The sequence below is a fragment of the Ruditapes philippinarum genome, unplaced genomic scaffold (genome assembly GCF_026571515.1).
Source record: "Ruditapes philippinarum isolate M1 unplaced genomic scaffold, ASM2657151v2 ctg1544_1_1_1_1, whole genome shotgun sequence".
NCBI lineage: Eukaryota > Metazoa > Mollusca > Bivalvia > Venerida > Veneridae > Ruditapes > Ruditapes philippinarum.
The window spans coordinates 128502-155632 of record NW_026866414.1 but is presented as its reverse complement, the minus strand read 5'-3'; the positions used below and the strand labels follow the sequence as shown (position 1 = coordinate 155632).

Sequence of the window (27131 nt, the reverse complement as noted above, 5' to 3'; positions counted from 1 at the left end):
TACATATATTATACATCTTAAGGTCATTTATATTTTGTCCCTATATGCATGTTCTGTTGTTGTTCATGTTATAGTTTTACTACTTCAGAAGCCCACATTGGAAATAAGATATATATGGTTGTTTTTGTATATTCTTAATGTGTTACCTTCCCTAAATAAAGATTATTATTATTGTTATATCATTATTAGCATATGAGATTTTAAGTCCAATAGACTAGACAAACAGTTCATTTCTTTATTTGGTTTTCAAATCAATGACACATCAACACTATGATTTAACATCAAGTTACTGACCATTTAATGATCTCTGAGATCTGAGCCTCCCATTGAGCTACAGATTCTCGTTTATCATAAATCTCTCTCATCTCCATCTCTAGTTGGTTCTTCTCCTTCTTTATCACCTCCAGTGTTGCCCGATCCTAAAATAACATGTAACGTAACAAATCAGTAATCAAACAAGAACTGTGTCTTTCAGCATCAATCTAAGCATCTGCAGGGTATCAAGATATTCAAAGTGCTTCCCTACATCAAAAAATAATATGAAATTAATATTTAATCAAATATTGAAATGGCAATCTCATGACATTCATCACTATTTTGTTTGAGCCGGTCAAAAATACCAAGACTGCCTACAATTTTTTAGGTTCACTGTTTATAGAAGACCCTATAATGGTTACCCTCAGTGGATTAAATTATGTGCTTGAAGACATTCAAGTGGAGCACACATGAGTAGAGTCATTGACACCATTAGTATGCTAGCAGGATTTAGTCTATTTTAACAGTGACTTGTTAGTTATATCTCAGTTCAATGAATACAAACAGTGATTTCTTCTATAGATACTTACATGGCACTCTCTTGCATATAGAAAATATATAAGTAACAAATAAACATAGTCATTTTGGTTTTACGGCGAACAAACACAGTTTAGGTCATATGGCAGATGATTTGGGGCTAACCTCGGGTGTTACAAACTTAAGCAACGCCAGAGATCAAAACCACCTCAACTGCTAGAGCTAGGAGATGTACAGGCTCTAGTAATTTGAACCCATTTGAAACACAAACTACTTCTTTATCAATATCACAGTATATAAACAAAATCACTATACCCCGTCTTGTGAGCCTATATAATTTGATGTCTACCCTGACTTACGAGTAAAAGCACATGTTACTTCCAATCTTTGTACATTACTTGAGAGCCTATATATTTTAACTTGTACCTTACTTGCCATAACAGGAAGTAGACTTGTTTATATACTGTGAATATAATGGTGCAAAAAGGCCAATCAAAAGACTCACCAAAAGTAAATCATCTTTAAGTCTGTCATTTTCTTCTAGCACAACTTCACACCGTCTCTCCTCTTGTTCTAACTTTATGCGTAACTGAGAAATATTAGTCCGTAATTCCTCTATAGAATCTTCCTCACTCTGTCGTGCTTTTAACAAGTTTATTTCATTTTGTAAATCTTTTTTACTCATTTCTAGCTCTTGTAATTGATATTTCAAGTCACTGATTTCAGTCTGGTGTTTAGAAGTCATTCTTAACATACTATCCTCCCTCTCCAAGTCTTTTCTGTCTATTTCCGATTTTAACCTGAAGATAGTATACAAAATTAATAAAATTTCAAAATCTGATCTTATCCTTATCACACAAATCTTTACATTTATTCTAACACACTTCATACTATTCCCCTATCAAAGAGATAAAGGTAATCAAGAGTATTATTACATGATATATGCACAGCATGAAAATCCAATGCTGACACATTGCATTATAGTATGCACAGTTTATCTTCAAACCTAATGACATCAGGAAAATAACTTCCACGCTCAATGTAATTCAACATATTTTTATCAATTTATCAATTCTCTTTTTTATTAGCATGTTAGAATGGAAATAGATATTATTTTTTTTTTGCATTATAGTATGATAATGCATGATTTAGCGTTCAAATCCTTTATAAAAAATCACAAGGCTGATAATGCACTCAAAATTGATTACTATTTCCTAAACATTGCACAACCCTTCAAGCATTCTTAACTGCTATTAATATTGCGATCAAATCATATTCAGATGTTTCAAGAACAAAATCTAACTTTGCTTTATATTCAATGTTCTCAAATTGTCTATTACATATAGAGCTGTCATCGATATAAACAATATCAATGTATCGTCAATACATTTCTGTTGATCAATAGTCAATATACATGTTGAAAAATTTGATTATTTTGACTACATAAATTAACATCTAGAAATTATGAAAATTCACTCGAACATATACAGAAGCAGGTGTCCATGTCTAAAACAACCCTAATATTACATAATAAACATATTTCATTCATAGCAGTGAGGACAAAAATTCACATCATAATTGTATGATCAGACCATAAAAATCAGAACTGAAATCATTTAAAAAGCTATGGAAAAAAAATCACAGATCAGTAATTATCAATCAATCAGTGTACCATCAATATTTTTCATCCAATATCCATATACTATCAATATGCTTTACACAGAATCATTGAAGCTCAAAGCTCTGATTTCATATTATCACCTAATGCAATAAATGATAAACTCCTGTTAAATTTATAGCTTACCCCATTACTGCACTAAGGTGACAATATAACATGTTTTGTTTAATAAATTACCTTGATATTTCTTGGGACAATTCTAGACTTGCAGTGTTTGTATCTCTGCCTGCGTGTTTTTTCTTTAATGTTTCTATTTCTTGTTCTATTTCCTGGCTATACTCCTCAGCTCTCTCTCGTAATTTTTTCTCTCTATTGCAATCAGTTCTATATTCCTCTACTTGTGACTGTAGCTGTATAATAAACAATATACTTATTTACATTTGAGAGTTACAAAGTAATTTCATGGATGTCTGTATTGTACCATTCTTTCATGATCCTTAAGAGAATTTGACCCTTCCCAGCTTCATAATATTATGTTAGCTAAACAAATTCAACCCATTAAAACTGTTTCATCATTTGTAAAAACAACCTCTATTATTAAGCACGACATGTAATAAACAGACTTTAAAGAGAAGTGATTAAATTTAGATCATTATTTGTGGGCATACCTCAGTAATAGTTTTCTCTGTTCTTCTACGTTCATTCTTCAGACTGTCAGCCTTTCTCTTGTATTCCTCTGTTTCTTCTGACTTATTTCGCAGATCTCTTGTTAATTCTTTCACTTTCGATTGTGACTTCAATAATCTGTATATGACATAGATAAGTATTAAATAATAGATGTTTGTTAGCAATATGGCCAAATTTGATATTGCGAAAGACAGATTTGCACAACAATTTGGCTAAGTTGGACATTGTATAAGACCGATTTGCACAACAATTTGGCTAAGTTGGACATTGTATAAGACCGATTTGCACAACAATTTGGCTAAGTTGGACATTGTATAAGACCGATTTGCACAACAATTTGGCTAAGTTGGACATTGTAATAAGACTGATTTGCACAACAATTTGGCTAAGTTGGACATTGTATAAGACTGATTTGCACAACAATTTGGCTAAGTTGGACATTGTATAAGACCGATTTGCACAACAATTTGGCTAAGTTGGACATTGTATAAGACCGATTTGCACAACAATTTGGCTAAGTTGGACATTGTATAAGACCGATTTGCACAACAATTTGGCTAAGTTGGACATTGTATAAGACCGATTTGCACAACAATTTGGCTAAGTTGGACATTGTAATAAGACAGATTTGCACAACAATTTGGCTAAGTTGGACATTGTATAAGACCGATTTGCACAACAATTTGGCTAAGTTGGACATTGTATAAGACAGATTTGCACAACAATTTGGCTAAGTTTGATACTGTAACAGACAAATTTGCACAGTAATTTGGCATAGTTTGATATTGTGTTTTTTGTTTTTTTGTTTGTTTTTTTTTGCGGGGGAGGGGGGGGGGCAATTTTTTTATTTAATAATGGCACATGGTTAATAGATAACAAACAAAAAAAAACACTTAGCAAAAGCCAAATATTCAAACCATGAGAAAATATGAATTTCCTATAACTGGGATTTGACCCATCTACTCTTGATTTGTTTGTCACACTTTTTGAAAAACAAAAACATGTCTTGCACTTTAGTTTTAACAGTAAAAATATTTACCTGACTAGTCTACAAAAAAATTTTAATCAAATTTTAGAAGGAAATTAAGATAAATAATTACAAGTCATTGGAGTCGGTGTATTGTTCTATGGCTATTTTCTGTTTGGCTACAGCATCTTTCAGTTCCCTAGCTTGCAGTTTATATTTATCTCTCAGATCTTGAATTTCCCTCTCCAGTCCAGTCTTCTCTTCTTCAACAATCTTCATCTTCCGTTCAATATCTTGTTTTGTCTCCCTAGCCTTTCTAAGATCTTGCTCTGCTATACTGATCTCGGATTGTGAATCTAAAATATATAAAGCCCTTTTTTAAAAACATTGAATTAAAGACAGTTTGAAATGAACATTTCTTATGTAAATCTGATACATGCAAAGGTATTTTATTAATTTAATTATAAAGGCATTTTATTAATTTGATTAAAAAGGCATTTTATTGATTTGAATTCAAGACAATCTGCATTTTAGAATATACATACATTTTATAATTACTAGCATTTATTTTTCACAATTTTTATTGGTGACTAAACTTTACAAATCTTACTTAAATGGTAATGTAATAATAATCAAATAATTTAAAATTTATGTTGGCAACATAATGTTGCTTTCATGTGAAAACTTTGCTTTTACAAATCACAAACATGACATTTTAACTAGAATTATTCATTTCCATCATATAGCTGATAATGGCTCAGATAATCAAATCAGGGTCAAAATGAATAAAAAATGTTCTATTTCACATTATTTGATTTTTCTACAAATTTCACACAAAAAAACGGAAACTATTTAAAAAACTAGAAATGTGTCCATAGGACACGGATGCCCCCACACGCCATTGTTCTGTCAATCTTATGACTCTAGGTCAAATATTTTTTGGACTACATGTGCCACAAGTTGAAAACTTAAAATCAACAAAGGGCCATAATTCTGTTAAATTTGGTCCCAGCAAAAATTCCTTCCTTTACTACCATCTACACATTAAGGTTGTTAATCCCTGGAAGTTTAAGCAAAATCTGCCATCCGGTTTAAGAGGAGTTGCGTTCACAAAATTTCTACATAGTATATAATGAAAAAATAAAAAAAGGGCCATAATTCTGTTGAATTTGGTTGCAGCAAAAATTCCTATCTTAACTACCATCTACACATTAAGGTTGTTCATCCCTGTGAGTTTAAGCAAAACCTGCTATCCGGTTTAAGAGGAGTTGCATTCACAAAATTTCTACATAGTATATAGTGAAAAAATCAACAAAGGGCCATAATTCTGTAAAATTTGGTCACAGCGAAAATTCCTTCCTTTACTACCATCTACACCTGAAGGTTGTTCATCCCTGTAAGTTTAAGCAAAATCTGCCATCCGGTTTAAGAGGAGTTGTGTTCACAAAATTTCTACATAGTATATAGTGAAAAAATCAACAAAGGGCCATAATTCTGTTAAATTTGGTCGCAGCAAAAATTCCTTCCTTTACTACCATCTACACATTAAGGTTGTTCATCCCTGTAAGTTTAAGCAAAATCTGCCATCCAGTTTAAGAGGAGTTGCGTTCACAAAATTTCTACATAGTATCTAGTGAAAAAATCAACAAAGGGCCATAATTCTGTTAAATTTGGTTGCAGCAAAAATTCCTTCCTTTACTACCATCTACACATTAAGGTTGTTCATCCCTGTAAGTTTAAGCAAAATCTGCCAACCGGTTTAAGAGGAGTTGCGTTCACAAGATTTCGGGACGTACGGACGGACTGACTGACGGACGGACTGACGGACGGACGGACGGACAAGTGCAACGCTATATGCTCCCACATTGTGGGGGCATAAAAAAAAACAACTTATGTAATGCGTAAGTCATAAATGCCCTTTGGAGCAGTTATAAGTTTACAAGCTCAACTGCCCGTTGAAACATTCAGAGTTAAAGGCCAGCTCGAGTGTATGATAACAATACACAAAACCATACCTTTTTTACTAACAAGAGCTTTAACAAGAGTTTAACTAAAGGTTACCTGCAACAACTTTATGGAGAATAGCTACTTCCTCCTTCAGTTGCCTGGACTCGGCCTCCGCCGCCCCAACAGCAGCCGAAGCCCCTGATGCATTATCACTGTTCAGCTTCTGTATTGTAGCTGTTGCCTCTAAAATTACAAAAAAATTGTTTAAGGTAAATTGTAACATAACTATTGTCAAAAGAGTGTATTTCATTTATGCAATAGAAACATTGCCATTACAAGGGGACCATGAAAATGTAATGTGCAATGCTGGGCAATATCTTAAAATAAACAATGACTGACTAGTAATAGATAAATACAAAAGCAACCTTATACTTTGGCTAACCTTTTCATTTTAGTTAAAGAAAAATGTTATTAAAACACAAGACATTTAACCAAATAATCTGTTCATACAATGTAGCTTCATCACTATCATACTGACAAGATTTTGGAGACAAATAGGACTTTCCCAAACACATATACAAGAAAAGACCTTTAACCTTCTTTCAGTGAACTGAAATTATATGAGAAATGTATTTGAAGCATGATATCAAAATATTATTTCCTCAAGATAAATTTACTATCATTGAAATTAAAATTCTTAAGAAAAGATTTTGATATTTTCCGGTTAAAAAAAGATTCATATTTACCTTGGTGTTTTCTTTGCAGCTCTTTGTTTTCCTTTTCAAGATTTGAAATTCTTCTTTCAAATGCTTCCGCCACAAGAGACTCTAGATGACTTGGGTCCACACTAACACTGTCTCTTAAACTAGCTGTGTCCGATAATTGACTGGAAACAATAAAAAAATCACATCAATGTACTTACTTTCTAAATACAATTTACTTACTTTCTCATCCAAATAAACTACAAATAAACTAAATTTCTAATACCGTTTAACTAAATTTCTCATATCAATTTACTAACTTTCTAATATCACTTTATTAAAGGAACTCCACTGGGGTCAAAAGGTCTAAAAACATAAAATTTGAAAATCTTAAAAATATCAAGTGGAACACTTAAAATGGTAAACTCTGCAAAGGATAACAAAGAGATACACTAAGAATTGAATTGAAAACCTATTTGCTGTGCTATTCTAAGCTGGATTTGAATGAAAAGCATTGCAACACTTTTCATTTTCTAGTCATTTTGCGCAAGTTATACTAACTTTTTCATAATAACAATAAACTAAACTGCCCATATCAATTTATTAACTTTCTCATATCAATAAACTAAATTTCTAATAACAATTTACTAACTTTCTCATACCAATAAACAAAATTTCTCATACCATTAAACTAAATTTCTCATACCAATTTATTAACTTTCTCATATCAATGAAGTTTGAATGAACTAACTTTCTCATACCATTAAACTTAATTTCTCATATCTATTTATTAACTTCCACATATCAATTTACTAAGTTTCTATACATTTCTTGTAACCAGTGACAACAAAAGTCACCAGAATAGTGCTAGACAGGTCTGCACATTCATGCAATATTTCATATGTGAAAAAAAGTCTTAGCAGTAGGTTATCTTACCAGTTCTTCGTGAATGTAAACCCTACAAAAGGTAAATGATGCCCTTTAAATGTTCCATGAGAAGAAGGCGGAACTGTGTCCTGTAAAATGGAAAAGGAGAAATTCAAAATTATCAGAATGTATCTTTCTTTTGTTCAATAAAAAAACATGGATTATTTATTGTGTTGTTTTTTTTTTTACAAATTATACTATTGCATTATACTGTTTGTATAACTCAATTTCTTAATACTGTCAATTTATACTTCCTGTTTGTCATGGTACACAACTTAATAATGATTGCATACAGTATCATGTTTATGACGAATTATGCATAAAGAAAACTGAATAAACGAAAGGAAGTATTTTGAAACAAAAAACTTTCCCTATTACAAGTGAATTTAAACAAATTTTTAACAGCAGCGAGAGTCTCTTTATTGATAAAATCTGCCATTTAAAATTTCTGACAGATATGATACCCATCCAAATTCTGTGTACTGTAAAATCATTATTATTCGTGGGGCACAAATTTTCGTGGGTAGGTCAATCCACGAATTTAAAATCAGACGAAATTTTATCCCAACAAATACTTCTTGCCATTTCTATTCTATATATTACAAACATGCATCAGCACTTTTTCCGCTGATTTTTGTGTAATGAATTTATTGACAAACTCTGTGTGATACTTAAAGATATGTACATGCTGTAAGTAAATGCATGGCGATTAAGTGTAAGCTTACTTTGCATTAGGTTATTTTATTTTTTTACAAAAAATTGAAAATCCATGAATTTAAGAACCCATGAAAATGCCCATTTTGATAAAACCACGAAATTTTATGCCCACGAATATAAGTAAATTCGCAGTATTTATAGTGGTCAAACAAAATGTCAAGATGAATGTGAAATGCAGTGTTACTCACCGTATGTTTAAAATCTGAATCATCAACATCAAAGTTTGAGGTGTCTGTTGGACTACTGACCTCTGGTATAAATGGGGCAGTCACTGAAATAATGATGAAACAAACATGATGTCACTTTACAATAGAATCTTTTTAATAAGATGAATTAAGTTTGTCATATACAGTTTATCTTTTCTTTTCTTGTTGTTGGGTTTTATGCCACACCAACTCAGTATAGGTCATACGGGAACTTTACAGCTTTACCTCAGGTGTCTTCTGTATATAATTTCGGCACAAATGGGCAACATGCCACTTGTGTGGCTCTAATCTACAGTGATCATATGCAAGTGGCAACGACATTAACATATTGGCCACAGATGCCCCATTACAGTATATCACATCTAAAACGTAATATATAAAGTATAATCATGACCATGTCCATTTCCTATACACAATAATAAGCCTTAAATATGTCAACATATTAAGTTACAACAACAAAACAAGAGGGCCATGATGGCCCTGAGGTCGCTCACCTGTATAGAGGCCCCCGGAGCGGGGCCAGTTTAAACCCCAGGGCTTTTATTTGAACAAACTTGGAAGACACCCATTAGAAGATGTTTCATGATGTTTAGTTTTTACTACACACATATAATGAAAAACAATGACCTGCCCTCCCCCCCCCCCCTCCGGCAGGGCCAATTTTAACCCAAGGGCTTTTATTTGAACAAACTTGGTAGACACTCATTAGAAGATGTTTCATGCGAAATATCTTAGCTCTAGCTCTTTGGGTTCTTTAAAAGAAGATTTTTTAAGTTTTTACTATATGCATATAGGGAAAATCAATGACCCCCTGGGGCGGGGCCAATTTTGACCCCAGGGCTTTTATTTGAACAAACTTGGTAGACACTCACTAGAAGATGCTTCATGCCAAATATCTAAGCTCTACCTCTTTGGGTTTTTTAAAAGAAGATATTTAAAGTTTTTTCTTTCGGTTGCCATGGCAACAAGAGTTCTGCATGGAATTAAATTCTTTGAACAATTTTTAAAGGTGACCACCAAAGGAACATTCCTGTGAACTTTGGATGAAATTGGCTTAGTGGTTTATGAGGAGATGTCATTTAAAGTAAAAGTTTACGGACGGACGCCGGACGAAAAGCGATCACAAAAGCTCACCCTGTCACTTTGTGACAGGTGAGCTAAAAATCAACAATTCAAATTAATCAACAATTCAAATTTGTATCACTAAGAGTGAGTTGTGATGTAATGTGCCATGGTATGGCGTTCAAATGTACATACAGTAATATAAACATGAAAACCATACACTTATTAGTTATACTAATGAATGACAGAAATATTACCCAAGGCACTGGCCTTTATTTCTATAGACAACAAGAGCCATGTCAACATGGCCATCCCCCGCCGAATGTGTTTGCTCATTGGAAGAATGTATATGTAGTAGAGCAGAATAATTCCATTTTAAGAGGTCTTTTGGTAATGAAAACTGATGGCTATAGTGATTACAGATTTGAAACCTATGTGAATACTGATGGCTGAAAATAACAAAGGGCAATAACTGAAAAATAATGCAGGGTAGGTTATCATCCTTGTGTGCTGCATCCCTCCTCAGTAAAATCTATCCACCTATGAAGTTTCAAGTTGATACTTCAAATACTTTTTGAGAAAAAAATTGAATTGAAAAATTAAGTATGAAAAATAACAAAGGGCAATAACTCAAAAATTATTAAAGGTACAGTTATCATTCTTGTGCAGTGCACACCTCCTGAGTGACATCTATGCACCTGTGAAGTTTCATTTTGATATCTCAAAGGCTTTTTGAGTTATGCTCTGGACAAAAATTAATTTTGAAAAATAACAAAGGGCAATAACTCAAAAATAATGCAGGGCAGAGTTATCATTCTTTAGCACTGCATTCCTCCTCAATGAGATCCATCCACCTATGAAGTTTCAAGATGATACCTCAAATACTTTTTCAGATAAGCTTTGGACAAAATTGCATGAAAAAAACAACAAAGGGCAATAACTCAAAAATTGTATAGGGAAGAGTTATCATTCTTGCGCACAACATTTCTCCTCAATAAGATCTATCCTTCTATGACATTTCATGTTGATATCTCAAACACTTTTTGAGTTATGCTCCACTCAGGTGAAAAATTAGGTATGAAAAATAACAAAGGGCAATAACTCAAAAATTATGAAAGGAAGAGTTATCATTCTTGTGCACTGCACACCTCCTGAGTGAGATCTATGCACCTATGAAGTTTCATGTTAATATCTCATAGGCTTTTGGAGTTATGCTCTGGACAAAAATCAATTTTGAAAAATAACAAAGGGCAATAACTCAAAAATCATGCAAGGTAGAGTTATCATTCTTGTGCACTGCACTCCTCCTCAATGAGGTCTATCCACCTATGAAGTTTCAAGTTGATAACTCAAATACTTTTAGAGATATGCTCCGGACAAAAATTTCGGACGGAAGGACGGACGGACAGAAGGTCGGACGGACGGACGGACGGAGACTATTACTATATCCTCCGCCGAAAATTTTCGGCGGGGGATAACAAGTTCATATGAAAGTCGTTTGTGCATGCTTATATATAAAATCAGTATCAGATTGCACAACTTACTTTCTCGAATATTTTGCCAATCAATTCCTTTAAACCAGGCGTGTTCCTTGAAGTCCCTAACTCCGCCCCTTCCAAATCGCGCATCAGGAGAGCATATCAGGCGTTTCATCAGATCTTTGGCAAGATTGGAACAGTCTTCTGACTCGTCTATATCTGTTGGAAACTCAAACCTTGTCTGAAGAAAGATAGACTATCGTGATACACTTCTGATTAAATTAATGTGACTTGACCCAAACTGATCATAAATTATCTACATAAGTATTTGTTAACATCCATAAACTAACATTATAACCTAGATGAAAATATTTTTTTTTAATTTTCAGTCTCTCGCTGAAAACAGCTTGTAATTTCTGTCAATGAAAAAGTCTTAATAAGTAATTGTTTAAATATAAATGTGACCTCATCAACAGACTAACCCTAGCACCCTAGTGGGATAATTCATTAAGATTTTGATAATTCAACAGCAATTTTCTCATCGAGTAGAAAGCTTACTTGATGGTTCATGATCTTTCCGTATGTTTCCACGAGAGATTCTGCATAGAAAGGTGTACATCCGTACAACATCTCGTACATGCATACACCTAGAGACCACCAATCACATTCTGGGCCGTATCTTCCATGACCATCCTCCATTGCCTGTTACAGAATATAATAGATCAGTAAAGTAAATTATATATTCATGGGCCCAAACTTATAATTTCAATATAGAATTAGGAGAAGAATATACTCTATCTTACATCCTAATCCTGTTTTTTTTAAAGAATATTTGAAATAACCTGTGTATATTGTAAATTGTATGTTTAAACTAATATAGAATTATGTTGATGAATAATTTACTTTGACAGTTCAAAACATTTCCCTTGTAATAAATCCAATTTTGAACTAAACATCTCAATCAAGTCAGTTAACTTTTTAACTGGCATGGAACTGGATTGCAATAAGTTTAAGAAACCAGAGTGTTAACTGTCACAACTGGTAATGAATTAAAACAGAAGCCAGATATCTAACTTGTAAATCTTAATAGATTACATTCAAGCAGAAAATTCGAACTTACCCTTAGAATTTCCGGTGAAATATAATCAGGTGTCCCTACAGCGACTGAAGACTGTACAGTTCCATCATTTAACAATTTCAAACATGAACCGAAGTCGGCTAGCACAATATGACCACTTAAGTCTAATAGCACATTATCTGGTTTAATATCTCTATGTACATATTGCAGTTCATGTAAAGAATTTATAGCTAAAACCATTTCGGCTATGTAAAATTTACACATTTCTTCTGGTATGCGATCTTCAAATTTGCTCAATAAAGTCAAAAGGTCGCCACCAACATAATAGTCCATGACCAGAAACTGAAAATATGGAAATATTGAAAGAATTAGCATGCAGTGAATTTACAAATAAAGCAATTTTAATCTGCAATCTTGAAAGATATCGTCCTCTGTAAAACATAACTGTCACATTAAACAGTGCTTAGAGAATGGTGGTAGATTCCTTTGGTGACAAATGCTTATAACTTAATAAATTATAATGACAAATAATAATATTTTCCTTGAAAAATACAATCCATTCTGATGAAAATAAGTAAAAAGAACATAACTTGTTCGTTTAAAAAATAACTGTCTTCCAAGAAGGGATTGAAACTGAGGTAAGTGAAGATTTCAGATTAGCCAGCAAGCAGAAGGAAACACTTATAACAGAATTTAAATCAATATTAATCAAGGTTTGGCAAAAGTTGTCAGCTGTAAATTCTGCAGTATACAACAATTTAACTGGCCATTGACCCTGGAACACTGTATTGTTTGGCCCGGGACAGCATTTTGCTAACAATGTATTGTTTAGAAGTGTAACAATTTTTTTTTATTCAAACACTTCCCAGTCATCATTTCATGGATAAACACATTTCAATGACCTGACATTCTTTGTTTATCATAGTCTCAACTATAAAGATATTTGACCTATTAATCATATTAAAACCACTTAACATCATTGACATCTGCAAACAGCTTTTTTAATCATCAGTGACACAATCTTACATCATAGCTTTACTATATTCTTAGGTCAAGAGCTTTTCAATTGCATTTGACTTGCACTCTTTTCTTATGTAACTTAAAGGGACTCCACTGAAGTTTTTTTGACATGACGGAACTGGGAAAATTTTTCTGATATTCGTATACCATTTTATGACGGTCTAGAAGAATGACTTGTGTGCAATTTTTCAGATCATTCTGTCGCCCCGTTATTACAGAATGTTTGTTTTTATTGTGCAAAATGACCAAAAATGAAAAGCTTTTCACTAAAATCTGTCTAAAAATTGCACAAACGATTCAATATTTAATTCTGAGCATACTTTTTATTATTCTTTGCAGAATTTTCCATTTTAGATACTTCACATATGCAATGTAAAATTTCAAATTTTATGTTTTAAGGCTTCTTGACCACAGTGGAGTTCCTTTAAGAATTAAGGGTCAGCATATGATCTATATGAATGAAATGTTTTACCAGGAAGTTGTCATCTTGAAATGCAAAGTGAAGGTTTGTAATCCACCTTCTATCCCCATATACTAGCACATCTCTTTCTTCCTTAAAGCAAGCAGTCTGAAATACACAACAAATACGAATTAGTATCATATAAAACAAAAAACTCATTGGATAACACATACACTTCTCAAAATTCTAGAAAAAATAAAAGGAAGTAAATACTGATAAAGCAAAACCCTTTAAATCTGAAGAGTGGGGTACTTCTGCCCATAAGCAGGATATTTTCACCAAAAATATAGTTATCACTATAACAAAGTGGAGGAATAGGAAAATTCAACATTTTTAATGCATTATCTCTTTACTAAACAAGATATGTTTGTAAAACATGTATGCCCCCTATCAGCAGCCAATTAGTCATGTGATAAGGTTATTATGCATGACTTCTGACCCAGTAATCAAACAATTAATAAGGGTTATCAAGTATCTACTGGTCATGACCTTAACCTTTGACCCCTTGACCCAAAACTCAATAGGGGTCATCTGCTGGTCACGACCAATCATCATACAAAGTTTGATGTTCTTAGGCCTAAGCGTTTTTAGTTAATTGATCGGAAACCGTTTTTACCTTCAAGTTCAATGTGACCTTGACCTTTGACCCCTTGACCCCAAAATCAATAGGTCATCTGCTGGTCATGACCAATCACCATACCAAGTTTGAAGTTCCTAGGCCTAAGGGTTCTTTAGTTATTGATCAGAAACTGTTTTAACATACAAGGTCAATGTGAACTTGACCTTTGACCCCAAAATCAATAGGGGTCATCTGCTGGTCATGACCAATCACCATGCCAAGTTTGAAGTTCCTAGGCCGAAGCGTTCTTAAGTTATTGATTTGAAAGCATTTTTACCTACAAGGTCAATGTGACCTTGCCCTTTGACCCCTTAACCCCAATATCAATAGGGGTCATCTGCTGGTCATGACCAATCACCATACCAAGTTTGAAGTTCCTAGGCCTAAGGGTTCTTTAGTTATTGATCGGAAACCGTTTTTACCTAAGAGGTCAATGTGACCTTGACCTTTGACCCCTTGACCCCAAAATCAATAGGGGTCATCTACTGATCATGACCAATCACCATATCAAGTTTGAAGTCCCTAGGCCTAAGGGTTCTTTCATTATTGATCGGAAACCGTTTTTACCTACAAGGTCAATGTGACCTTGACCTTTGACCCCTTAACCCCAAAATCAATAGGGGTCATCTGCTGGTCATGACCAATCATCATACCAAGTTTGAAGTTCCTAGGCCTAAGGGTTCTTTCGTTATTGATCGGAAATCGTTTTTACCTACAAGGTCAATGTGACCTTGACCTTTGACCCCTTAACCCCAAAATCAATAGGGGTCATCTGCTGGTCATGACCAATCACCATACCAAGTTTGAAGTTCCTAGGCCTAAGGGTTCTTTTGTTATTGATCAGAAACCGTTTTTACACAAGAGGGCAATGTGACCTTGACCTTTGACCCCTTGACCCCAAAATCAATAGGGGTCATTTACTGATCATGACCAATCACCATACCAAGTTTGAAGCTCCTAGGCCTTAAAGTTCTTTAGTTATTGATCGGAAACCGTTATTGCTTACAAGGTCAATGTGACCTTGACCTTTGACCCCTTGACCCCAAAATCAAAAGGGGTCATTTACTGATCATGACCAATCACCATACCAAGTTTGAAGTTCCTAGGCCTTAAGGTTCTTTAGTTATTGATCGGAAACCGTTTTTGCTTACAAGGTCAATGTGACCTTGACCTTTGACCCCTTGACCCCAAAATCAATAGGGGTCATCTACTGGTCATGACCAATCACCATACCAAGTTTGAAGTTCCTAGGCCTTAAGATTCTTTAGTTATTGATCGGAAACCGTTTTTGCTTACAAGGTCAATGTGACCTTGACCTTTGACCCCTTGACCCCAAAATCAATAGGGGTCATCTACTGGTCATGACCAATCACCATACCAAGTTTGAAGTTCCTAGGCCAAAGGGTTCTTTAGTTATCACTCGGAAACCATTTGGTCTACGGACCGACGGACCGACAAGTGCAAAGCAATATACCCCCTTTTCTTCGAAATGGGGGCATAATTATTTAATTTTGCTGCAAATTAAAAGAAAAAAGATACCTGAAATATAAATTTATGGCAGATTATAGGCAAACAGACCTTAAAACAATTTCCTTTTTTGAACCATCTTACTTTAGGTAAAATAAAATTTTACCAGCCTTTAAAGGTAACCCCATCAAAATTAGTAAAACTATTATAAACAGTTGATCTTACATAAATCTGCACAAGCAAATATCTGAAAAACTGAATTAACCCTTAAACTGCTGATTTTGTGAAAGTCGTACTTTGAATCCCAGTCATTAAAAAAATCTTTTTATCACCTTTTGAAGGTGATGCGAAACAATAGAGCACTTGCAAAAGCACTACTATTCAACAGTGTTGATCTAGACTATAAAAAGACATTGCACATTATCACACGTTTGTCTGACTATCTGCATTACATAAATGTGTGTGCAGTTTTAAACATGATCATTTTCATAGGTTATGGCACTGTAAAGAAGTTGACACAGTTTGTGCTGTGTATTACCTCTGCTCGTTTTAACATTTCCCATTTGTTCAATATCTTCATGGCATATACCTTCTCCGTGGATTTCATCTTAACAACAGCCACCTGCAATTCAAGTCAGTGTTCAAGTTAAATACTATATATCCTGTTTCATTCTCCCTCAAACAACAACGCAAGTTATACGAAAATGTGTTTATTGTTATAATCAGTACTCTTATGGATCTGAATTCATTAAAGTGTAAACTTTTACAGTATATTGTCAATAACAATGCATAAGGTGAGTGGTGGCCTAGTGGTTAAGGTGTCTGCCTCTCAACCCAGGGATTATGGGTTCAAGCCCTAACCGGGTCATGACCATGTTTCTCCATACAACACCAGAACTGGTTAGTTCCAGGAAGCGGACTCAAAAGTGATTAATATAAGTTGCAAGAACTTGTTTTGCAATCAAGCTTAAATAAGTATGTTTAAACCAACAATGCATTTAAACTTTCTGTTTTCTTTTAATAAAGAGCATAAATCCAGCATTTTCGACTGGAAATAAAACAACTGCTTGTCAAATATTATATAAAGCCTAACTGTCCTAACATATCTGATTGTGAAGAAAGTTACCTCGCCAAATGCCCCTCTTCCAATGATTCTGACTGTCTCAAAATCATCTCTTGTCAGTCGATAGTTACGTACTTTATTTACAACTGGCTTTACTGCAAAAGAAAACAGAATTTATTTTTCTAAATTGTCAAAAACAACAACTTTAATTTCTGAAAATAAAATTTTATACATTTATTATTCAATTGTAGTTTGTATAAGGACTGGTGTATAGGTATTTATTAGTATTCCATTACAGAATAAGAAATATTCCTTATTACCCTTTTGATATCAGATATGAGGTTCCGTCGATATGTATTATAGATCAAACTAAAGCACTGCATGCCTGTCAACTTACAGCCCTATTGTTAAATACAAACAAGCACTTAATAAATGATGTCCCTTAACAGTGACTAATAGCACTTCATGCAAACTGTAATTCATAACAAAAGATTTTACCAAAGTCGATAAACTCGGAAATGCGCTTTTCTCTACGTAATGCTGGTGTTTGACACTCATCGTACAGCACCAGCAGGATGTCCAGTAATGTTTCTAAACTCAATGCAGTCCCTGATGAACTAACAACTCCACCTAGAATATCATACAAAATTAAACATTTAGCATATTTGGTTGTAGACACTGAAAAAAAATTATATATAAAACAGCTATGATGAATTTGGTTTCCTTTTTTTTTTAATACAATACAGTCTTCTGTCACATACTTGTATAGTGTTGCATCTACAATTTCAAACTTATGGGGTATTGTCACCCAATCAACTGAAAATTGTAGGGGATTTGAAAGCAATGTGGGGGAAATACATTTACCTTGTAATATGACGTACAAACAGTACCGAAGAGAATTCATTTATTTAACATTTAGGCATTTTTAACAGCTATAGTCCACTCAACAACGGAAATAGAAAAAATAAAATATTGATGAATACTACAATACACACGCAAGATGACCCAGTCGGCTGCTACAGACAATTTAGTACGTATTTTAGTCATTACCATGAGTGAAAACAAACATGGCTGAAGAGTTCAAGATACGATGAAGATAAACTGAATTAAGTTGAAAAGATCATCAAATGTGCAACTTGGCGCGCATTGACTTCATAAAAATGCGCAAATCGGGCGGCCTAGACGCAACACTGCTTGTATGGATCATATTTATGACATATTTTGAAGGAAACAACTACATATAATTGTCTTTTCACTCCTTTCTTTCTTGTTCCTAAAGAAATTAGCTCGTACATAATGTAATTTTTTCTAATTTCACCATCACTATTCCTAGTCTAAGAATTTAAAGAACTACTTCCAGAGCTACAAGCTAGTCTTAAAACTACTCTGAGAACTACAATAAACATACATCTCATTTTTATTTTTTAAAGTAAAATTTAGGCAATTTCATATTTTATCCTAAATATTTTCATTATGATTGATGTCTTTAAAACTGTGATGCCTTTTCATTCACAGATTTTGTTTACACTTGGCGGATAATCTTGTTGCACATGCCCAACAGTGACATAATAAATTTTTGCAAAGTGTGTCTACTTAGTACTATGTATCATGCATGAAACAGCCACAACTCATAGACAGTTTATTGGATTTTTTCCAATATGTATGCAAAAACATGATTTTACTTACGTCCAAAAATTTACCTTATATATTATCCATTTTTATTTACTTAGAAATTAGAAAATTATTTGTCAAACAATTCCCACTTAAGGGGATATCACCAAGATGTGAAGGCATGGATGCGGTCTTATTTTCATAAAAAGACTATGAATATTTATCAATTGACTTTCCACATACCCAGCTCATGCAATAGAAGCCATTTCCTTTGTTTATAAATAATTAGGATTAAATATCAGCCTCTTAGAACAAAATATAAGCACCATAATAACTTTGAACTTAACATCATACTTAATGCTGTTATCACATGTTTAAATCAAAATAAGCAGGCACTTGACTCTGCGGGATAATTTTCTTAGATCATAGGCCATTTGGACCTTCAACCTAGGCAAAGTTATAGGCCCAGACAAATTACCACAGGCCCAAATCATTAATTGTGCCAAATATATAAACATTTTATTTTATGTGATAATGTTATTAACAAGTTAAATATAATAATATTATATATAGCTATAGTACAGCTCAAGAATTTTTTGCACATCCTGCTTTGTCACTGCGGACTATTTTAACAGCGAGTGGAAAATCGCTGGGGACATACTCAAGTCAGTCACTGGAAAACACCAAAGACTTGTTAAAAAAATCCCTGCAATCACCGGTGGACAATCACAAAGATTTGCTGTGATAAATATCGCATATAAATGTTCACGTACATGTACAATGTAGTCTTGTTAGAAAAACATAACACTAATCTATTGCTTTAATAACAGACGTAACATCATCTGTATATGTATAAAATTGGTAGTTTTGAAGTTCCATTTGCGTAAAAAATGTAAAATGTAATCAAAATGCACTTACGATTAATAATATGTCAATAATTGACACGATAATTATCCAACATTTTTTTTTTACTTTTATGCAATAATTTAAAATGTGTAATTGTTCTTGACAAAAAAGATGACATTTTTTTCTGATATATAACTAGAAATGTGTCCATAGGACACGGATGCCCCCACACGCCACTGTTCTGTCAATCTTATGAGTCTAGGTCAAATATTTTTTGGACTACATGTGCCACAAGTTGAAAACTAAAAATCAACAAAGGGCCATAATTCTGTTTGGTCGCAGCAAAAATTCCTTCCTTTACTACTATCTACACATTAAGGTTGTTAATCCCTGGAAGTTTAAGCAAAATCTGCCGTCCGGTTTAAGAGGAGTTGCGTTCACAAAATTTCTACATAGTATATAATGAAACTAGAAATGTGTCCATAGGACACGGATGCCCCCACACGCCACTGTTCTGTCAATCTTATGACTCTAGGTCAAATATTTTTTGAAGTACATGTGCCACAAGTTGAAAACTAAAAATCAACAAAGGGCCATAATTCTGTTAAATTTGGTTGCAGCAAAAATTCCTTCCTTTACTACCATCTACACATTAAGGTTGTTCATCCCAGGAAGTTTAAGCAAACTCTGCCATCCGGTTTAAGAGGAGTTGCGTTCACAAAATTTCTACATAGTATATAGTGAAAAAATCAACAAAGGGCCATAATTCTGTTAAATTTGGTCGCAGCAAAATTCCTTCCTTTACTACCATCTACACATTAAGTTTTAGTCACCAATTCAGACGTTTATTTTCGTTTCCCCTCGTTGGATGTCTGTTGTTTTTTCCAACCATTCAAATTTCCATTGGTTCTTCACCCCTGCGTCAACTTCTTTGACGAGCTGGGTGTCCCGATCGGCAATTGTCGTCATTTTTTCAATTGTTCATTCTTGATTTTCATTTATATCCGACATTTTGACGCATTTTGACAACAGACAAGAGCGACAATGTAAACTGTAATTTGATTGGTTATTCTAAAATAGAATGCCGGAAAATGCTCGATTTGACCAATGAGAAAAGCGCTTACAGACGTACCATAGGCGGCTAGCATAACTATAAAAGCCGAAGCGTGCCGGTTTTTGGGTACTGTATAAAATATGACGAATGAATTTATTGTCTTGGTTCGAATCGTCACCATCAGAAATTCGGTCCATACCCCCTGGAAAATTTTCTCCTCGAATTTACATCGATCTCAAAAATGACCCAGGAGCTCACAAAATCCACGGATTTAGGTTCAGGTTGTTCATCCCTGTAAGTTTAAGCAAAATCTGCCATCCGATTTAAGAGGAGTTGCGTTCACAAAATTTCTACATAGTATCTAGTGAAAAAATCAACAAAGGGCCATAATTCTTATTCTGTTAAATTTGGTCGCAGCGAAAATTCCTTCCTTTACTACCATCTACACATTAAGGTTGTTCATCCCTGTAAGTTTAAGCAAAATCTGCCATCCGGTTTAAGAGGAGTTGCGTTCACAAGATTTCGGGACGTACGGACGGACGGAGTGACGGACAAGTGCAACGCTATATGCTCCCACATTGTGGGGGCATAAAAAAGGGTAGTCAATTGTAAATAGAGTGTCTGCACTTCTTTGATGATTCGGCAGGTGTGTAACATCAAAGACTGACAGATTTTTTGAAGAACAGACTAGTCATTTGTCAGGGGTCATCTTGTGTATAAATTTTGTGTATATTATTAAATTTCATTTATTTATGGATGCTTCTTAGTACTATCTAATTCAACAAACGGTGATCAATTTCTTTAACTTACCATCTAATATTCTAACATTTTTAAAACAGGTGTGCAAATATCCGCCATTCAGAAATTATTTGAGACAAATGTAGCATGTGTTATTTTTTACAGACGCAAGTAAATAAGTGTAATAAATTGATAATGGTCACCCAAGAGAGCAAAATGTCCCTTCAATATTTCACAGTGATCCACTGTGATGATAACCCTCAGCGTGAATTTCACCCAGGGTATGAGTCGAAAGTCACAACTATCACAGAGACTCGCAAACTATATATATATTGTTCTACCTCAGATTGCTCGAACACTGACCCTTCAAACTCTGAGTCTCGAACCAGATCTCTGGTCCCTTCAGCAGAAATATACTAGAGAAAATCACACCTTTTAGGTTGAACACAAAAAGACACCAAAAGTTGCGGTTCATCATGTTCTGAATTAGTGACAGTCTATGTCACATGTTTTATCACCTTGTGATCGTGATAAAGGCAATTAAGGTTAATTGATACAAAATAAGAGATGTTGTAACTAATTTGATTGGTATGATCATTTTGTTTATTTGCCGTCTTTAGACTTTAGTATCAATAGAAAGAAAATATCTTAAAATATAAAAGTGAAATGCACAAAAAGTCAATAAGTGACATTTACTTGGTAAATGTTCATGTACAGCTTTACTTATAGCCGTGGTCATGATGTATTTTGAACATTGTTCATCAAGTTTGGAAAATTATTGCCCAATCAAACACAGGTTGCATGAATATAGATTTACAAAGTGTACTGTTAATACTCATTTGAAAAGACTAACCAGTATGTGTTTTTTCGACAGTTAATCCTAATATTTAGCAGACTTCCTGAAAACCGTTGGAACGGAGGAAATGACTGACACATTTTCACACGATCTGACAATTTTTAAGCTTACAGCATGCCCACTCAATTTCAAATGTAGGAGTACATGTACCCCCTGTCATTGAAAATTGGGGGTACATTTCAAAATCTGGGGGTACACATAAGTTTAAACATGTTTTTGTTTGTAAGAACATTTTAGTCAACATGATATTAATGAACAGCTGCTGTTTCACTAAGTATTAAGCTTTACTACCCAATAACACAGACACAATCTCATCACTTAAGGTAGCAATATAACAGCCATTACAATCACTGGTATTTTGTTTAGTCCATACGATTATTACCAATAACCAAAATTTTGTAACTCCGAAATTATGTACATTTATTTCAAAATCTCAATTGTTTAAATTTTCATTTCATATGACATACCTAAAGCTCACAATTGAAGGTAGTTGTTAAAAAATCAAGTGACTAACTTTTTGCTGATCATTGGTAAACTCAAAATACTTTTTGGCAGTTGTAAATAGCCAAAACTTTTTTTCTTAAGACAGTACATGTCACGTCAAGACATGACTAAAATATTTACGAATCAGACTGAGATGACTTTGAAAGTAGACATGCAATTGTGACCGGTTTAGACTGTTCCTAACCATTAATAGATGGCAATGACATTTAGTTGATATGCATATTAGGCTATCCCAAACATTCATTCTGACGATTTTACTTTGCGTGCATGTACCCCCTGCTTACAATTTTTAAGCGTGCATCTAGATTCTAGAATTGTGTGCATGAATAAGGCACTGTAGTGTGTGAATGGGCATGCTGGCTTAACAGATCCTCACCTCGAGACCTGTTTTATAAGGAAAAGAGTCAACTCGGCCCTATACCAACTCGGCACGGGTCAACTCGACCCACTTTACAAAAATATATATAACGTATTAACTTTGCTTTGCATGTTGTTAAGGTAAATGAATAATAAGAAATATCTTATTATTATATATTTATACATTGTACTTCTGCCGAAATAAAGTATATTTAGAAAAAAATTGTTATTTATTTGTCTTATATTTATAAACTCTCTCTGTCGAACTACGTAAATAACAGAGGTATATCGAGTGAAAAAGGAAGAGTTGTTTCCCTTAGTTTCCCTTCGCTTGCAAAAGAATGCAAATTTAGCCGTGTTTAAATCGCTAGTTTGGGGCGATTAAATGTCCGATTTTAAAATTTGTTACACCAATTAAAAGCTGGTGATCTTAGCTTCCTCTCAGTATATATTTCAACACATTGTTTGACACTGAAGGTCTTTAAATTTTCGGTTAAACCTACGAGTCAGAAATACAGTGAGATACACGATCAGTTATCTTTACTCGCAAAAAGCCTGTCTGCTGCTAGTTCTGAAACTGTCAATCCGTGTATTATAAATAATCACAATAATAAAAATAAATAGTGTTAACACAAACCTAAATATTAATAATTAAAAAGTGGGCCGAGTTGACCCGTGCCTAGATGGAATAGGGTCGAGCTGACTCAGGGGCCGAGTACGTTTTAGGGCCGAGCTGACCAGGATTCGTTTTATAACTGTGCTTTTATAAAGAACATGAGCCATATTATTTAAACCATAAACTGTTTTTGTAACAAACTTTTCCTACTAACATCATAGCAGTTTTTATCATGTCTATAACTTATCACAACCTTTGAGCATGATACATGTACAGGTCAGTCCTGAGTCTTTGCTGATTGTTGGGTAAAGACCAAAGTCAAATATTGAAAGCTTTCCAAAACAGAATACCATAAATTTACTTAAACAATGGCATCATTACTTTAATTATAACATTGAGAAGCATAGATTTGACTTTAAAAGATCATACCTAGATACAGTTCCTCCAACTTCTTCAACCTTTCTTCAGCAGGTGCTTCAGACATCTCTGGATTTTTTTTCTCCCTGCCACCCAGGAATTCCTCAAATTTCTAACAGATACATATTATATTTAGGCTCACTGACCGTCTCGTCATAAGCTTAATAGACAGACGAGCACACGTTGCCCTTCACATTATCGGAAATATTTAATTGTATGCAGTTCTGGAAGAAAATTATGTTGATTTGTTGTTGTTGTCGTTGCCCTTCTCTGGTTTGCTGCGATTTATGTCTGCAATAGGGTACTTCACTTATTCCGATTTGAGCATATGAGTAAAATTAAACGTGGTTGCTTAAAAGTGTATTGCACATTGGTTATTTGATGATAGGTTTACAAGTCCAAATAAATTTACAGGGTCATTTCCGACATTTCCTCCATTGTCAAAATTCCTCCGACAAATACCGCAATGCATTATGGGAAATTCATCATACTGTACCAATCGGAAGACCTCGGCTATTATCGTAAAACGAAGTTTGACGTATAGAGCCAAAAAGTTGCGATTGTTTACGTCATTTTTTTCAGTTTTGCACAAAAATGTCCGTGGTTTGACACATCACTAAATTTATACATACGTTAACATTTTTTACAACACAAACTGAAAATATCAGCAAACGTTGACAATATTTATTCAGTGAAATTTTGAAACAGGACGGACCATAGGCACTTGGTTTCGGGATGAAAAGCCTTTTAGAGGTTTGTAGAACTCAAATTTGATTGAATGTAATGATTTTTTTAACGTAGATGTCTCTTTCCTAAAACCGTCATTTTTCCGATATTACTAAAAACACTTTTAGTAATATCGGAAAAATGACGGTTTTAGAAAAGAGACATCTACGTTAAAAAAATTGTAGCATTCAATTATATTTGAGTTCTACAAACCTCTCAAAGGGTTATTTTATCCCGAAACCAAGTGCCTATGGCAGTGATCACAATTAACGTCCCAGTTATTTACCCAGGATCATTTAGGATTCAAATAAGGAAAAAGGCATTTCAGAGTTCAGTAGTTTTACTGTAAAATATTCTAAAATTCTGCATTACAAATTTATCAGCCAAAATATCAAATTGATTTCTTAAAGTAATTAAGAGTTATAAAAAAAACATGGAAAATAGATAGAAAATGACCAAGTTGGGCGATAATACGGTACCTTTGGTATCTGTAGACAAAGCAATAAAGTCACCGAAAATGTCGACTGGCTTGTTTATAGCCACTTTTCTCTGTAATCACACATTGCATGAAAAAGACATGACTTGAAAATTAATAACAAAAAGACAAAAGCCGTCAAGAACCGACAAGAAGTAAAAATATGAATTAATTTCACTTATTTTTCATTTTAGAACCATTATTCCTAATATCATGCACATGTAAAACATTATGAATTTGTTTAAACCATGTCCATTGGCAAATATCTACCGTCAAGAACTCTGCCATCTTCGTATCATTATAGTAAGAATTTGTATATTTTAAGCGTTCAATCATAATTTTGTTTTGAAATATGATCAATATTGTCAGTCTATATTCAATCGATCATTTTAAATATCCTGCATTTAATTAAATGTATCCATGCCTGCCGACAAGAAATGTCTTCATGTCTACCGACAAGAAATATCTATCATCATACCTATCGACGAGAAATTTCTTCATGTTTTCTACAAAAGGCATTATATAGGCAAGTTTCATTATAATATTATATAACGCATTTATTGAAATTCTTGTTCTGTTAAAGTTGTTTAAAATAAAGATTAAAATAATTTGCTAATTGTTAGGCCTATTATATTTGTCATTTATAAAGGGGACATAAAAAAGCTTTTGTTTTCTACATGCGCACGCGACAGCTAGTTTGTGTGCACGCGATAGTATATTGGGCTACGCGAAAGCTGTAACGTGCACACGAGATATCTGTTACGTGGTAATGCATAGGCATTATGTGACTACGCGACATGTATTTATACGAACTCGATAGTATTTCGTGGCCACGCGATAGGTTTGACGTACGCATGAGCACGATAATCACGTTGTGGATTTTACGTGGGAACGTAACAGCTTTCCCGTGCCGTGGTCACGTTATCATTGATTAATACCTATGTGACTATATACACGTAGTAACAACATTTTGGGTATTTCAATGCAATTTATGACAAGATCTAGATCATTATGCAATTTCGGCCGTCTTGCTTTTCGACATTACTTTTCCTTAATAGACGCATAATTGGGCGCACGTGCAACATGACGCAAAACGTTACTTTCAAAATGGCTGCTATGAATGAACTGTACATACACTTAACAAATCTTATAAGTGTGCATGTATAAATGGTTTCATTGGTGTATCAATATTTGCCCGATCATGCTGAAATTTTCAGTAAATACAGAAAAGAGACATGTTATCATTGTTATTAAGTATTTTTCATTCAAGATACAAATTTAAGATTTAATTTCGAAAAAATGTCAATGCGTGTCGAACGTCGATGTTGCAAAATTATGTCCTTATACTGTGTGTGCCCAACCTGACTGTGTATTACAGCCCGGCAGCGTCGTCACAGATAATTTTGGGGTTGGTGAGGAAGGTTACCAAAGAAGTTGCTCTGTACTTAATGATAAGCCTTCTTAGGTAGTTTGGTGTACACCCATGCCAGGCGCAACCTACAAATGATACAGACAAGAAATTACTAAATAAAAATATGCATTTTATGTTCCTCTTTGATAGAAACTGAATTTAAATGATTTTCGGCTTTTGCAATGCAAAGGAATTAAAATAATTATTTAAACAAATAAATTTTGTTACCAACCTCTGTTTGGTGTACACCACCGTTGACCAATCTTAGGGCTATGCCACGCTGTTGTATAGATAATCTACCAATGTATGAAATTATTCTCGTATCGGATATAGCTTGAATGAGTGCTTATGTATGGTTTCTGTACCTTAAGTTAAATATGGAGTGATACCTTAAGTATTTTCTTTTAACGGTGCACGTGTATTTCGTGGGTTAGTGGGGTATATATATAGTGTTTTCGCGGTTTTTCTTCACTCGACGCTTGCATTTGGTGGTACTTAAATAACATGTTTAAATACGCCCCACCCGACCCCATCCCTTCTTACAACAAACGTTTTTGTAATGAAGTATTTAAATACACATTCTTGCTGAATATTTAGGCTTTTTTCATTATTCTTCACATGACACACAAAAAATCTTTTCTTGAAATATAACTTATTAAAGTTGCATAATTTAATGATTTTTCTTTGTTTTAATGAACATAACTTGTTATT

General features: G+C 33.9%; 1 protein-coding gene across 4 annotated transcripts in view; it reads right to left on the bottom strand.

The window, feature by feature from the left end:
• Positions 1-24287, bottom strand: part of LOC132732407 (serine/threonine-protein kinase MRCK alpha-like) — a 62669-nt gene extending 38382 nt beyond the window's left edge. For all 4 annotated transcript variants that reach the window (XM_060718820.1, XM_060718821.1, XM_060718822.1 and 1 more), the window contains exons 1-17: positions 23821-24287; positions 17308-17439; positions 16873-16964; positions 16285-16368; positions 13673-13768; positions 12223-12522; positions 11661-11804; positions 11169-11343; positions 8545-8627; positions 7649-7728; positions 6758-6897; positions 6126-6254; positions 4198-4420; positions 3079-3214; positions 2648-2820; positions 1298-1592; positions 295-419 (exon numbers count right to left, since the gene is read on the bottom strand). In XM_060718820.1, the coding sequence (XP_060574803.1) occupies positions 295-419; positions 1298-1592; positions 2648-2820; positions 3079-3214; positions 4198-4420; positions 6126-6254; positions 6758-6897; positions 7649-7728; positions 8545-8627; positions 11169-11343; positions 11661-11804; positions 12223-12522; positions 13673-13768; positions 16285-16368; positions 16873-16964; positions 17308-17439; positions 23821-23875 (2462 nt within the window). In that variant the 5' untranslated portion in view covers positions 23876-24287. The remainder of the gene's footprint in view (positions 1-294; positions 420-1297; positions 1593-2647; positions 2821-3078; positions 3215-4197; positions 4421-6125; positions 6255-6757; positions 6898-7648; positions 7729-8544; positions 8628-11168; positions 11344-11660; positions 11805-12222; positions 12523-13672; positions 13769-16284; positions 16369-16872; positions 16965-17307; positions 17440-23820) is intronic.
• Positions 24288-27131: the final 2844 nt, after the last annotated feature.